The following is a 12096-nucleotide window of genomic DNA, read 5'->3' as shown; positions in this document are numbered from 1 at the left end:
TAAGGCTATGTATGTAAGGTATATACAAAACATAAGTGAATCTCATGTTTAAATGGGTCTCATCTCCCAGATACCTCATTATGTATATGCAAATATTCCAAAATCCAAAACATTTCTGGTCCCAAGAATTTTGGATAAGGGAGGCACATTCTGTATATATGTTTTATGTTTTAATATTGCTGGTAGTTTAAAATGCACTACAGATGGTACTTATCACCAGCAAAATTATCTAAAATGTATAAAAAGGTAAATCCACTTTGTTGGAAATGTCAAAATGAAATAGGAACTCTTTACCATCAATGGTGGTCTTGTAATAAAGCTACAAAAATTTGGAGATCAATACACATGGAGATTGAAAAAATATTGAATCTAAAATTAAAAAGGCCCCCGGAATTGTACTTATTAACCATGATAGAAGTTGGTATAAATAAATCAAAGGAAAGACTTGTTTTATATGATAATAGCTGCCAGGCTAGAATATGCCAAAATGTGGAAAAATTCCTCTTCGCCAACACTGCAAGATTGGATATAAAAATTATTAGCTAATTTAGATAAATTGACATGTCTTATGAAAAGATAAAACAGATATATTTATACAAAGTTGGGAACAGATGATTAATTATATTAGCAAAGAATATGGGGAAATGATGAGTTGGGGTTTTAAAGATTGACTGAATAAGAATGTATAAAATATGTTAGTCATTTATAGGATGGATTTATCAAAAATTTTCATGATTAATCGTGTATTAATGGTGGACTTAAGTGAAGATCTATGACTACTTTAATTTAAATATTTGATTAACTGTGCCATTATTTAGTAAGTATGAAGTTATTCTAGGACTCCATTGGATTAAGCAAGTTTTTTATGCTCCTTTTTCCTTCTTTTTCTCTTTCTGTGTTTGTTTCTTCTCTTCCTCTTTCTTTTTCTTTTCACTTTTAATTTTCTTTCTTCTTCTCTTTCTTCTTCCTCTTTTCCTCTTTTTTCCCTTTTTATTCTAATATTTGAAAAGATATACTGGGATATATATAATTAATCTGTAAATTATAAATTACTTTTTTCCCTTTTTAATAAAATAAATTTTTAAAAAACAGAGGCTGTATGGGAATCGGTCACAGAGGGTTTTGGACTGGATGGCCCTTGGGATCTTTTCCAACTCTAATATGCTATGAAGAGAGAAAATAAAACAGGGAATCGAGATCCCAAAGGAAGGAACTGGCCAAACTACCTCTGAGTATTACTTGCCCAAAGCCCTGTGAAATTCATGGGGTCATCATAAGTCAACAGGACACTTGAAGGAATGCACGCACACCCTGCCCCTTACCTGTATTTGTTCCTTTTCTTTCTTCCCTTGGGAAAGCTATAAAGGGATGAGGTGATATTCAATGGGGAGGGGAGGGAGAAATACAGGCACATAAAAATTTACGTATCCTTATTTTTCCCACATTGCCATTTCTCTGCTTACGTAGATTGGCACCAAACATTAGTTGCTTTGCATTAAACAAGACCCATTGGTAGAGATGAAGAGACCTCAGGCTTTAGCTGTGCAACATGGGTGAAAACAGTAAGCTGGTCAAGTCAAAAGTGGATCCCATTGAAAAATCGGGTGCTGGCCAGGGATGTAAATTTCGCATTTGGACAGTTCTGCCACAAGAATCTACCATCATATAACATTGACTCTTGAACATCAGGCTGGGACTGCTCTTCTGTGATCTCAAAAGCTGTTTAGCTGTTACATATGGCATGGGTACCAGGGTGGCATTTAGCAACTATGTGTCAAAGCTGGATAGATCCACACTAGCCTCCTCTTGTCCCCTATTCCACAGTGTCATTTATTTTTCTGCTGAAGTAGAATGTCTACTTCAAAGCCTTGTTTTAATACATCTAAATCAATGGCTCCCAAACCTTGGCCTTTAATGATTTTGTACTTCAGTACGCAGAAGCCCCAGCCAGGTTGGCTGACGGTCAAGATTTCAGGTAGCTGAAATGAAAAACATTTGGAAGACCAAAGTTGAGGATCCTAGATCTAAATGGATGCTGGTTTTAAACTGAACGTTTAGGTTTACAAAAGATGGCTGTGAACCTGTCTGCCAAGTTATGATCCTGACTGTGTGTAAAATAGATAAGTATTTCTTTCTTTTACTGGACATGCACACATATGCAAACCCACACAGATGGTTGGCTCATAAAATTGCAGAGTATAGACTTGGGTGGAAAAAGTGGTGCCCTAGGGCCATACACTGTCCCCCCGGCTATTTTTGCACCCCTCCACACTCCCCAAAACAGTTTTCCACACTCCCCAAACAGCCCTTTTTTCTGGCCAAAACGGAGGTGAAGGTTCCAAGAGTAGTAGTCTGTCATTTAAATACGGTACAGTACCCTGCCACACACTTTGTTGTTGTTGTTGTTGTTGTTGTTGTGTGCCTTCAAGTCATTTCTGACTTATGGCGACCTCATCATGGGGTTTTCTTAACAAGATTTGTTCAGAGGAGAATTCCCATTGCCTCCCCTTGAGGCTGAGAGCATGTGACATGTGCCTGACATCACCCAGTGGGTTTCATGGCCCTGGTCTCCCAAGTCATTCACGTTAAAAAAAGAAAAACCAGAATTGCAGTTTCATCTTCCCAGTTTTTATTGTTAGGTGTTTCTGTTCTGGCCAATGAGTGTTAATACGTTTATTGGGTGATAGAGAAGGCTTTCTTGGTGGCTGCTCTCAGGCCCTGGAACTCCCTGTTAATTGAGGTTAGACTGGCCTCTTTTCTGTTTCATTCTACCATCATGAAACAGATCTTTTAACTGAGAGTGGCTTTTGGCATCTGAACTGGAATTATATTTAAAGAGGTCTGTTGTTTCTCTTTGACTGATATGTTTTTAAATGTGCTTTTAAATCACCTTAATGTTCTTGCAGCATTTGCTTTTGTCTGAATTTTATTGTGGTTCATTGCTTTGAATATCACTTTCTGGAAAAAAAAGCAGGTTATACATTCATAAATAAGTAAACAATAATGAATAAGATATTGCCTCCAACAGGTTAGATGTATCTAATGCACCTCAGCACAGCACCAAACTACACATCCAGGAAAGGCATGTACTTACAGCCCTTTGAATCAGTTACTACTCAGAATGGCACATTTGAATCCATTCTGCTTGTTCCCACCCATCCCTGTGGGTAGAAAGCTATCTCCAGGATAAGGGTATGAACACTGTCCTCTGATGTGCTAGATTTTCATGGGGAGGGAGTTTAAACAACAACAACAATGATGATGATTATTTATAACATCCTTTCCACTTAAGCACAGAACATCAAACGTATACAGTTGGCCATCCATATCCATTGATTCAAGCATCCATGGCTTGAATATATTAAAAAATACATACTGTACATTCCAAAAAGTAAACCTTGATTTTGCCATTTTATATAAGAGATACCATTTTACTATGCCATTGTAATTCATGGGACTTGAGCATCCATGGATTGTGGTATCCACAGGGGGTCCTGGAACCAAACCTCAGCAGATACCAAGGGCCCACTGTGTAATTTAAAATGAATGACAAAACACAAATCTATAAAATGATAAAATATAAAAATAATATACTAATATGCTAAAAATATGGGAGAGCATTTCCAGGAGGTGTGTCCATTGATTCTGAATTTCCGTGGGAAGCAATGAGAAGAACCGAATCCACTTTAAAGAGGACAAACACCCTGATTCCTTTTTGGCTGGGACCTGGCTTTTGCCCTTCTTCTCCCTGGGGTGTCCCTGTCCTGTCCTGTGAGCATGGATGCTTGTACTGCAGGAACCTGAGCCAAGAAGAACTTGGGTTGCCCTCGCAGGTCATTGCTGAAAGTGGATCTTTCTTAGTAAAGGAGGTGAGGGTGAAAAAAGAGGGAGAGGAATAGCATTATGTAACTCTGCTCTCAAAATGTATGCCAAGAGTATAATTCATGATGTTAATTAAAAAAAAAAAGATCATTGAGTTTTCAGCCTTTGGCAATGCAATGCAGTTCGTGCAAAAAGTCAGGCTCCTGGAGCTGAAATGCACCCGTCCTGCATAGCCTTTGTCAAAAGCACCAAAGTCTGTGCTCACTTTCGTGGCTGAATCTCAGAAGCGGAGTATTGGGGGTGCAGGGAGTCTGAAGGGGCAAGGGTGAAAATAGATGGGCAGGGCTGTCTGACCCTTGGCAGACGGTGGGTCAGGCGGAGGAAAGAGCTGTATTTCTGTCTTGCAGAAGCGCCAGCTGTTGCCAAGGAGACGGCAGTAATGTTACCAAACAGGATAAAGCCTAAGCAATATGCTTAAGGGCACAAAGAGGAAGAGAAATGGCAAAGAGCTGAACTAAAGCAGAAGAGGTCTTTAGGTCAGGCGGCAGCTCACCTCAGTCCCTTGATCTCCCCCAACCTTAAAAGGCCATCTGACATTTGCTCAGGAGATTTCTATTGCTCTGGTACCGCAATGGGTCTGCTGGTGATAGGTGGCTCACAGCGATGGTGGACCTAGTATATTTGACACCTGGAGCAGATGATTTTTAACCCCCCCCCCCCCAACAGCTTTTTCTGGATCTAGTTGAGCAGGAGAGGAAAATGACTCTCTTTACCACCAGGCCAGCATAGCCACTAGACCTGGAAGGTAGCCTGGTCCCACTAACAGACATTGGTGAGGTGCTTCAGCCACCTCACAGACTTTCCGGGTCTGGCAGAGATGCTGGTCAGGTGGGAAAGGTAGGTGACTCTCTTTCCCACCTGGCAAACAGAACCACCAAACCTGGAAAGCACCCCTTCCTACCAGCGCACTGATGACACCCTCTTATGAGGTGCCACACACTGCAGGCCACCACCACCCCACGACACCCCTGGGTCAGAGCAGCCTCTCTGAGGGGCTTACAAAAGGCAAGTGAGTCCTTAAGGAAGATGCCCAACAACTGTCTTCCCTTCTTTTTCTTTTTTAAAATTTTTATTAACCCAAGCAAAAACACAGACATGACATTTTAAACATTAACAACAACAACAAACAACAACAACCATATCACACAGAGACAAACAAATCATTTAAAAAAATACAGTGGGCCATTGGTATCCGCAGGGGCTTGGTTCGAAGACCCCTGTGAATGTCAAAAATCCATAGATGCTTAAGTCCCATTAAATACAATGGTATAGTAAAATGGTGTTCTTCGATAAAATGGCAAATCAAGGTTTGTTTGTTTTTTTGGAATTTGTATATTTGAAAAACATATTCAAGCTGTGTGGATGGTTGAATCCGTGGATAAAAAAACCTGTGGATATGGAGGGCCGACAGTAAAAATAACTAAAAGTTCCTTTCTCTTCAGTGTTTGGTGTTTGTTTTCTATTCTACCTGCTATGTTATCATTTGAAACCAGTATTGTGTTCCTTTACCTCTCTCTATATATAAAAAGACACTTTATTATCTCCTAAGATTCATTTCGGCTTGAGAGTTCTTATAAGGGACATCCATTATATGTCTGCTTTTTAACCTAAGCCAGTTCTTCAAAGGCAGGTCTGCTGTGGCCATTTCATTGAAGGTGAATAGATAAGCAGTATCAGACCCTTTTCACTGGAAGGCAACTGGTAGATCTTGCTTCATATTTGTGTGATGAGCCGAGTTGAGCTGAACCTGAATATGCAGTCCATTTGCTTCTGTCACACACACACTGTTTTTTCTCATCTCTTAGGCAATGCTTTTTGCCTTCAGCTTCCCTTGTTCTGATACTGTTTGTCTGCTTTTTCCTATCTAGGCCCTGAGTTTGCCATACCTGCCTTTCCCTCTGCTCCAGACCAGCTGGGGACTGGGTGGCACAGATTTTAGACCCAGAAAGAACCATGCCCTTGGAAGAAGATGGGCCCAGCTGGAAAAAGAGAGCTGAAGATATCCGGGAGATCTATGAATTCCGGGAGGTTCTGGGCACGTGAGTATCTGCTACTAAGATGGTGTGGGTGGCTTCTCTAAGAAATGATTGGCAGATTTCCTACTTCTGGTTTCCTCTGTTTGTTTGTTTGTTCCTTCTTCCATCAAACTTCAGGGATCAAAAGTTAGGCTCATGCAAAACTTTGGGCCTGAACAGACAGGCCAAAAAAATGCTGCTTCTGGCCACTTTGGTGGTATGCTGTTTAAATGATGCATGCATTCTAAGAGGTTGGAAGCCACATCAAAGCCATGCTCTAGTCCTAAGGACTGGGGTGAAGCTTTGGTACAGCTTATGGCCTCTTAAGATGCATGTGTCATTTAAACAGCATACTTCCAAAGTGACCCGAAGCAGCTTTATTTTGGCCTATCTGCTCAGGCCCTTTGGCAGATATAGCACAGGAACAAACATACAGCCGCTTGAATTAAAGAACAGGACGTCTCTGATCATGAGGCTCAGACCAAATATTTGTTCCTCTTTATGTTCATGAGCTTCCTGTTCCTTTACACTAAAACCACCTCTTGGTTTCTCTTCCAAAGCTTTCTTCACTTCAGAAATCTAATATAGAAGCTGTGTGAGAGAGAATGAGGAATGGAGAGAGTGAGAGAATTTTTCCATTATTAAATGAGTCAGAAACCTCTTGCAGATCTTGTTGCAAATCACCTGGAAAACTGCTGGTAGATTCAGATAGATCTGTCTTTGATCTATGCTTGGAGGGCTTGTCTGCCTAAGGATATGCACCTGAGGCAGCCTTCCCCAAACCTGTTGCCTTAGTGGAATCCAGTGTCCATCATCCCCAACCTTGCCCAATGTATCCCATGGAGACCAAATGTGGGGAAGGCTGATCTTTATCTACATGAAATTAGGATTTCGATGTGTTTGATAGTACTACAGTGCTACCTCGGGTTACGAAATTAATTCGTTCCGCCGTTCCGTTCCTAACCCGATAATTTCGCAACCCGAAAAGGCTTTCCGTTAGCGCTGGAAAGCCGCTAGCCGCGCTTTGCGTTTGAATTTCGCGCCGAAATAAATTTCGTAACCCGAAAAAAATATCGTAACCCGGAACAGTTTTTTCCAATCTAACTTTTTCGTATCCCGGAAATTTCGTAACGCGATCATTTCGTATCCCGGGGCACCACTGTACTTTCTCATTCACAATCTTGATTCATTTGCAGCACTGTGTTCTGTGCAACTTTGAACTATTAAGTGCAGATTACTATTCTTGATACTTTTTACCTAATCAGTTTTTGAAGAGCTATATTGAGAGCCCAGGGGCCCTTTCATGCTAGATGATCATAATGCTGTGATTGCATTTTAACTGCCATAGTTGTGTCCTATGGATTCTTGGCATTTGTAGTTTAATGAGAGGTGTTAGCCAGAGAGCTCTAGTGCCTCACCAGACTACAAACCCTGGGATTCCACAGGATGCAGTGCTATAATTTGGCAGTGTGAAAAGGCCCCTTGAGTATGTCTATTGTTGTGGATTACTACCTTGGAACCCATTCACACTATACAGTTATAGCACTATGATTCCACTTTAATGGTCATGCTCAATCCTATGGAATTATGGCATTTGGGGTTGTGGGAAGGGTATTTAAAGTTTTCAGCTAGGAAGTTCTAATGCAGATTGGAATTTTGAAGACCTTCCAGGTCTTGTTGGACTACAGTACACCTCTTGGGAGTCCTAGACATAGCCAAGGGTGAGGAATTCTTGGAGTTGCAGTCCAACAACATCTGATGTATCAGCCACACTGAGATACCAAATGCAAGTCAGTGTGAACTGTGTGAGTCAAATCCTGAATCTGTGTGTAAAGTTAATTTTCTTTGACCAAAGAATTTCCTTCCCCTCCAAAACAGAATAGCTTTGTAGTCTGTACCCAAAGCAAACAAGCAAACAAGAACAACCTCATTCTTCATTCTTAGGGATGAAAGATTTATAAATTTGCATAGTGATGATACTGAAGGCTATGCTAACATGTACAGCTGAGAGGTTCCCATGATTTCAATAGGCAAAAGTATCTGTTCAGGATTAGTTTAAACAATCAGTGATGTTTCATTCATTGCACCAGTGTTCGTTAGTCCATATACAGCTGCAACAGTGAATCTGCAATAATAAAAATGGGGAAACAATGCAGTTTGACACCACTTTAACTGCCCTGGCTCCATCTTATAGAATCCTAGGATTTGTAGTTTTGTGAGGCTTCAGCACTCTTTGGCAGAGAAGGCTAAAGATCTTGTAAAACTACAGACCCCTAGGATTCCATAGGGATGGAGCTATAGCACTTAAAGTGGTGTAAAACTACATTATTTCCACAGTGTAGATGCACCAATCAATATACTGAACTGGCCAAGGCCATTTCTAGTCCCTCATAGCTCTAAATCTACCAACAATATGGCTGCGCTGTGGTTCAAAACTAATATAAGGCTTATGACCTTTAAAGAGGAGAAAATTGATAGAGCCATTGCAGTCTACAGAGAATCAATTCTTGAGCGTATCTGGTCTGTGTTTCAGCCCTGGAACAACCTTTCCTCCCAAACTAGAAGTGGCAGTTTTAGATGGGAAAGAGTTCCAGAGGACCACACAGGGGTCCTAGGGGGCTCATGCAGGAGATAAGCCGTATTTTGCTTCCACTCATGCGCCATCCTTCAGCTCAGTGGAATTGTACCATCCCAAGATGGTACAATTTCTCTTTCCAGTCTGCTTAACTGGAGGTTGAGTGGAATAAGAAATGGAGGCATTTGTAGCCTTTCTTAAAGTTATTTGGCCCTTCTGTGCCCTCATGTCATGATCTTCATTTTCCTAAATCAACAGAGGACCAATAAAGAAGCACAAGAGCCTTCCCCAGCCCAATGAATGCCAGCTTTGTTGGACTTTAGTTCCCATGCTGATTTGTGGATGATGGTGATCATAGCATAACACATCTAAGGAAAGCTGCTTTGGGTTTGTTGTTGTTGTATGTCTTAAGGTCATTTCTGACTTATGGCGACCCTAAGGCAACCCTGTCATGGGGTTTTCTTGGCAAGATTTGTTCAGAGTAGGTTTGCTGTTGCCTTCCTGTGAGGAGGCTGAGAGCATGTGACTTGCCCAGTGGGTTTTATGGCCAAGCTGGGAATCGAACGCTGGTCTCCAGAGTCATAGTCCCAACACTCAAACCACTATGCCATGCTAGCTGTTGGAGAACAGGATTCTATTCCTAGCTCCGCCACAAAAAACGCTGGCTGACCTTGGGTGAGTCACATTATCTCAGCCTCAAGGGAAAGTAATGGCAAACCCCCTCTGAACAAATCTTGCCAAGAAAACCCCATGATAGGGTCACCATAACACTGAAACGACTTGAAGGCACATAACAACAACAGCAAGAAGTTGCTTACTATACCTGATAAAGGATAATTTTTTCATTTTCAGATATGGAAATTTAAGCAGGCTATTTTAACCTCATAGTAAGCCGTCCAAAATGGAGGCAAAGTAACAGTTATCAAGGGGACTATAGAGCCTGTGGTTCAATATAGGTTTCTAACATTTCCTTTCCCAGTCACCTCAAATTGCCAGATATGTTTCATCACAAATTTGTGCCCAGTGTGGGTCAACAGGTGCTGAGTGTGCTTTGGAAACCCATGGCCTCAAATATTAACACAGACCTAAGTCAATATTGACAGGAGATCAAGCTTCTGTTGACGTATGTGAACAATCTATAGAACCCTACAATTTTTTGGCAGAGGGACAGAAATTTTAATCCTGGTTATATATCACCTAGTCGGTTATCATCTCAGGAGTTGTGAACCGTACTTTGAGGGCACAGCCCTGGAAATGGTGAGGTCTCCTTGCTGTGCCAACAACCTTTGTTAGCCTCTCCTTCCCCAGCCCTGTTCACTGAAAAGGAACTAATCTGTGTGGGAATCTTTGTGAACAACAATAGAATAAGAACCCAGTGTGCAGGAGAAACAAATCTGTCTCCTTCTTAAAAGTCTAAAATGGACCCTGCAACATTTCTTATGTGGGACATCTGTGGCCAAGTCTCATTGGAGTGTAGTCAAGGTGGCAAATGTTATTAATGAGGAAGAACACATGAGTTTGGAAATGCTGCAGCAGTTTGCTTTTGCCTGCACTGACTGGGAAAGACAAGTGTCCTCTCTCCCTTATTGAGTTAACTGAGCGCCAACTACTTTTTACACTTTGAACTCAGTTTGCAGCAAATGAAATAAGCTGAAGACAAAGAAGGAAAGTGGGAGGAAGAGAGAGAAAATGGGACATTTTAAAATCACCTGAAAAAATAGGACAACAGAGGATTAAACGGTACAATCCCAGCCAAATCTGGACAGTTGGGGGAATGCCAAAGCCTGGTTTATATTTCACACCTCTTTATATTTTCTTTCTAGAATGCCCTTGATATGGGGCAGCCTTCTCCACCATGGAGCCCTGTTGATATGTTGGACTTCATAAGCAGGAGAACCAGTGACAGGAAAAGCTACAACTCCCACAGTTCCTTAGAAGCCCTGCTGGATGGGGATTGGTCAGAGATGTAGTCTCATATACCTGGAGGGTGCTGGGTTGGAGTTAGGGCTATAAACCTTATTCCTCAGACCTTAGGCAAGGAATGTGTTTGACACCCAAGCAAGCTGGCAGCAAAGGAGACAGACTGTCTTCTTTTGAGAATTGAGAGAGGCCAGGTTGGAGACAGCTTAAGACACTTAGGCAGGATTAATGTGTTAATTACAGAAAGGATTAGAAGGCGACAGCACGCGGCAGCCTCCATACATCCCTTGGAGGCCCCATTTTCGTGTAAGGAAACCCTTCAAAGGTTCCAAAATCTGGAGATGAAAGTAAAGGCTCTTTCTTTGCCGCTCTCTTCCTTTGCTTGCAAGCCTCTCTGTATGTGTGTGCACCTGTTGATTTATGGCGACCCCATGCATTTCATAGGGTTTTCTTTGTCAAAGAATACTCCAGAGGTGGTTTTGCCGGTTCTTCCCTCTGAAATATAGCCTACAGCACCTGGTAGTCATTGGTGGTCTCCTCTCCAAGTACTAACCAAGGCTGACCCTACTTAACTTCCAAATCAGGTGCGATCTGATGCCTTTAGGGTATTTAGGCCTTTAATTCTCAACATTTGTTGATGCTGTGTGCCTTCAAGTCATTTCCAACTTATGGCAACTCTAAAGTGAACCTATCATAGGGTTTTCATGGCAAGATTTGTTCAGAGGAGGTTTGCCATTGCCTGAGGCTGAGAGCATGTGACTTGCCAAAGGTCACCCAGTGGGTTCCATGAGTGAGTGGGGATTCAATCTCCAGTCTCCAGAGTTGTCATCCAGCCCTCAAACCACTATGCAATGCTGGGTCTCACAATTCTTGACATAGCTCTTTAAAATTAAATGATCCACATGTTGTGAGTAATACAACTCAGCCTAGTTACCAGCTAGTATTGTTTTGAATGGTTGCTATGTTTATCTTGTCTACCTTTTAAGGCCAAACTGCACTTGGTGCTGTTCATTATTTTTACGAAATGGCCACTTTCATTTTGGAGAAGAATTGAGATCTAGAACATGCTGCCAAAATGGACAGGGGATCCTCCCCACCTGGTTTCCTTCCAAGCCTCCCACTGCTTATATGTGCAGGAGCTATCTAGCAGGGAACTGGGCATGTTCCAAGTACTTACCCACAGAGCTCCCTTTTTTCAATATTAAATTGGCCAGTTTAAACCTATTTTTCAAAAAGCATCAGTGGTAAAAATTTGGCCTTTAGGCAGAAAACTGTCACACCTTACATTTTGCTATTGTTTGGCCCTCCAGTTTAACCCCTCCTCACCCATAATCTTTGATCTTATACATCAGATGAAGCAGATTCTAGTTCATTAGATGCTGTAATAACTATAGCCATCATTAAGGTACCATAAAATTCTTTGTTGCTTTTGCTGCAATCCATTAACTTGAAGCTGCAAGGTTATATCATTGTTGGCAGCATTGCTACCTTTGTACATAGAGGTCTTCATGTTGCCTAGAGCAGATTAATTCATTTCTGAATATATGTTCACAACCAATTTTTTTCTTTACTTGCTGCTCCTGTGAGAAGCCAGTGTGATATAGTGGTTTGAGTGTTGGGCTATGACTCTGGAGACCAGGGTTTGATTCTTGGCTCAGCCATGAAACCCACTGACTCAGATCAAGCTTGAACTCTTCCTAGAAG

At 41.6% G+C, this 12096-nt stretch overlaps 1 protein-coding gene across 3 annotated transcripts in view; it reads left to right on the top strand.

Moving 5' to 3' along the window:
* CAMK1 (calcium/calmodulin dependent protein kinase I) overlaps positions 1-12096 on the top strand; it is a 51563-nt gene that overhangs the window by 8829 nt on the left and 30638 nt on the right. For all 3 annotated transcript variants that reach the window (XM_042449310.1, XM_042449311.1, XM_042449312.1), the window contains exon 2: positions 5751-5921. In XM_042449310.1, coding sequence (XP_042305244.1) covers positions 5836-5921 — 86 coding nt within the window. In that variant the 5' untranslated portion in view covers positions 5751-5835. The remainder of the gene's footprint in view (positions 1-5750; positions 5922-12096) is intronic.

Source organism: Sceloporus undulatus, chromosome 2, assembly GCF_019175285.1.
Source record: "Sceloporus undulatus isolate JIND9_A2432 ecotype Alabama chromosome 2, SceUnd_v1.1, whole genome shotgun sequence".
Taxonomy (NCBI): domain Eukaryota; kingdom Metazoa; phylum Chordata; class Lepidosauria; order Squamata; family Phrynosomatidae; genus Sceloporus; species Sceloporus undulatus.
This window is presented reverse-complemented; position numbering and strand designations above follow the sequence as displayed.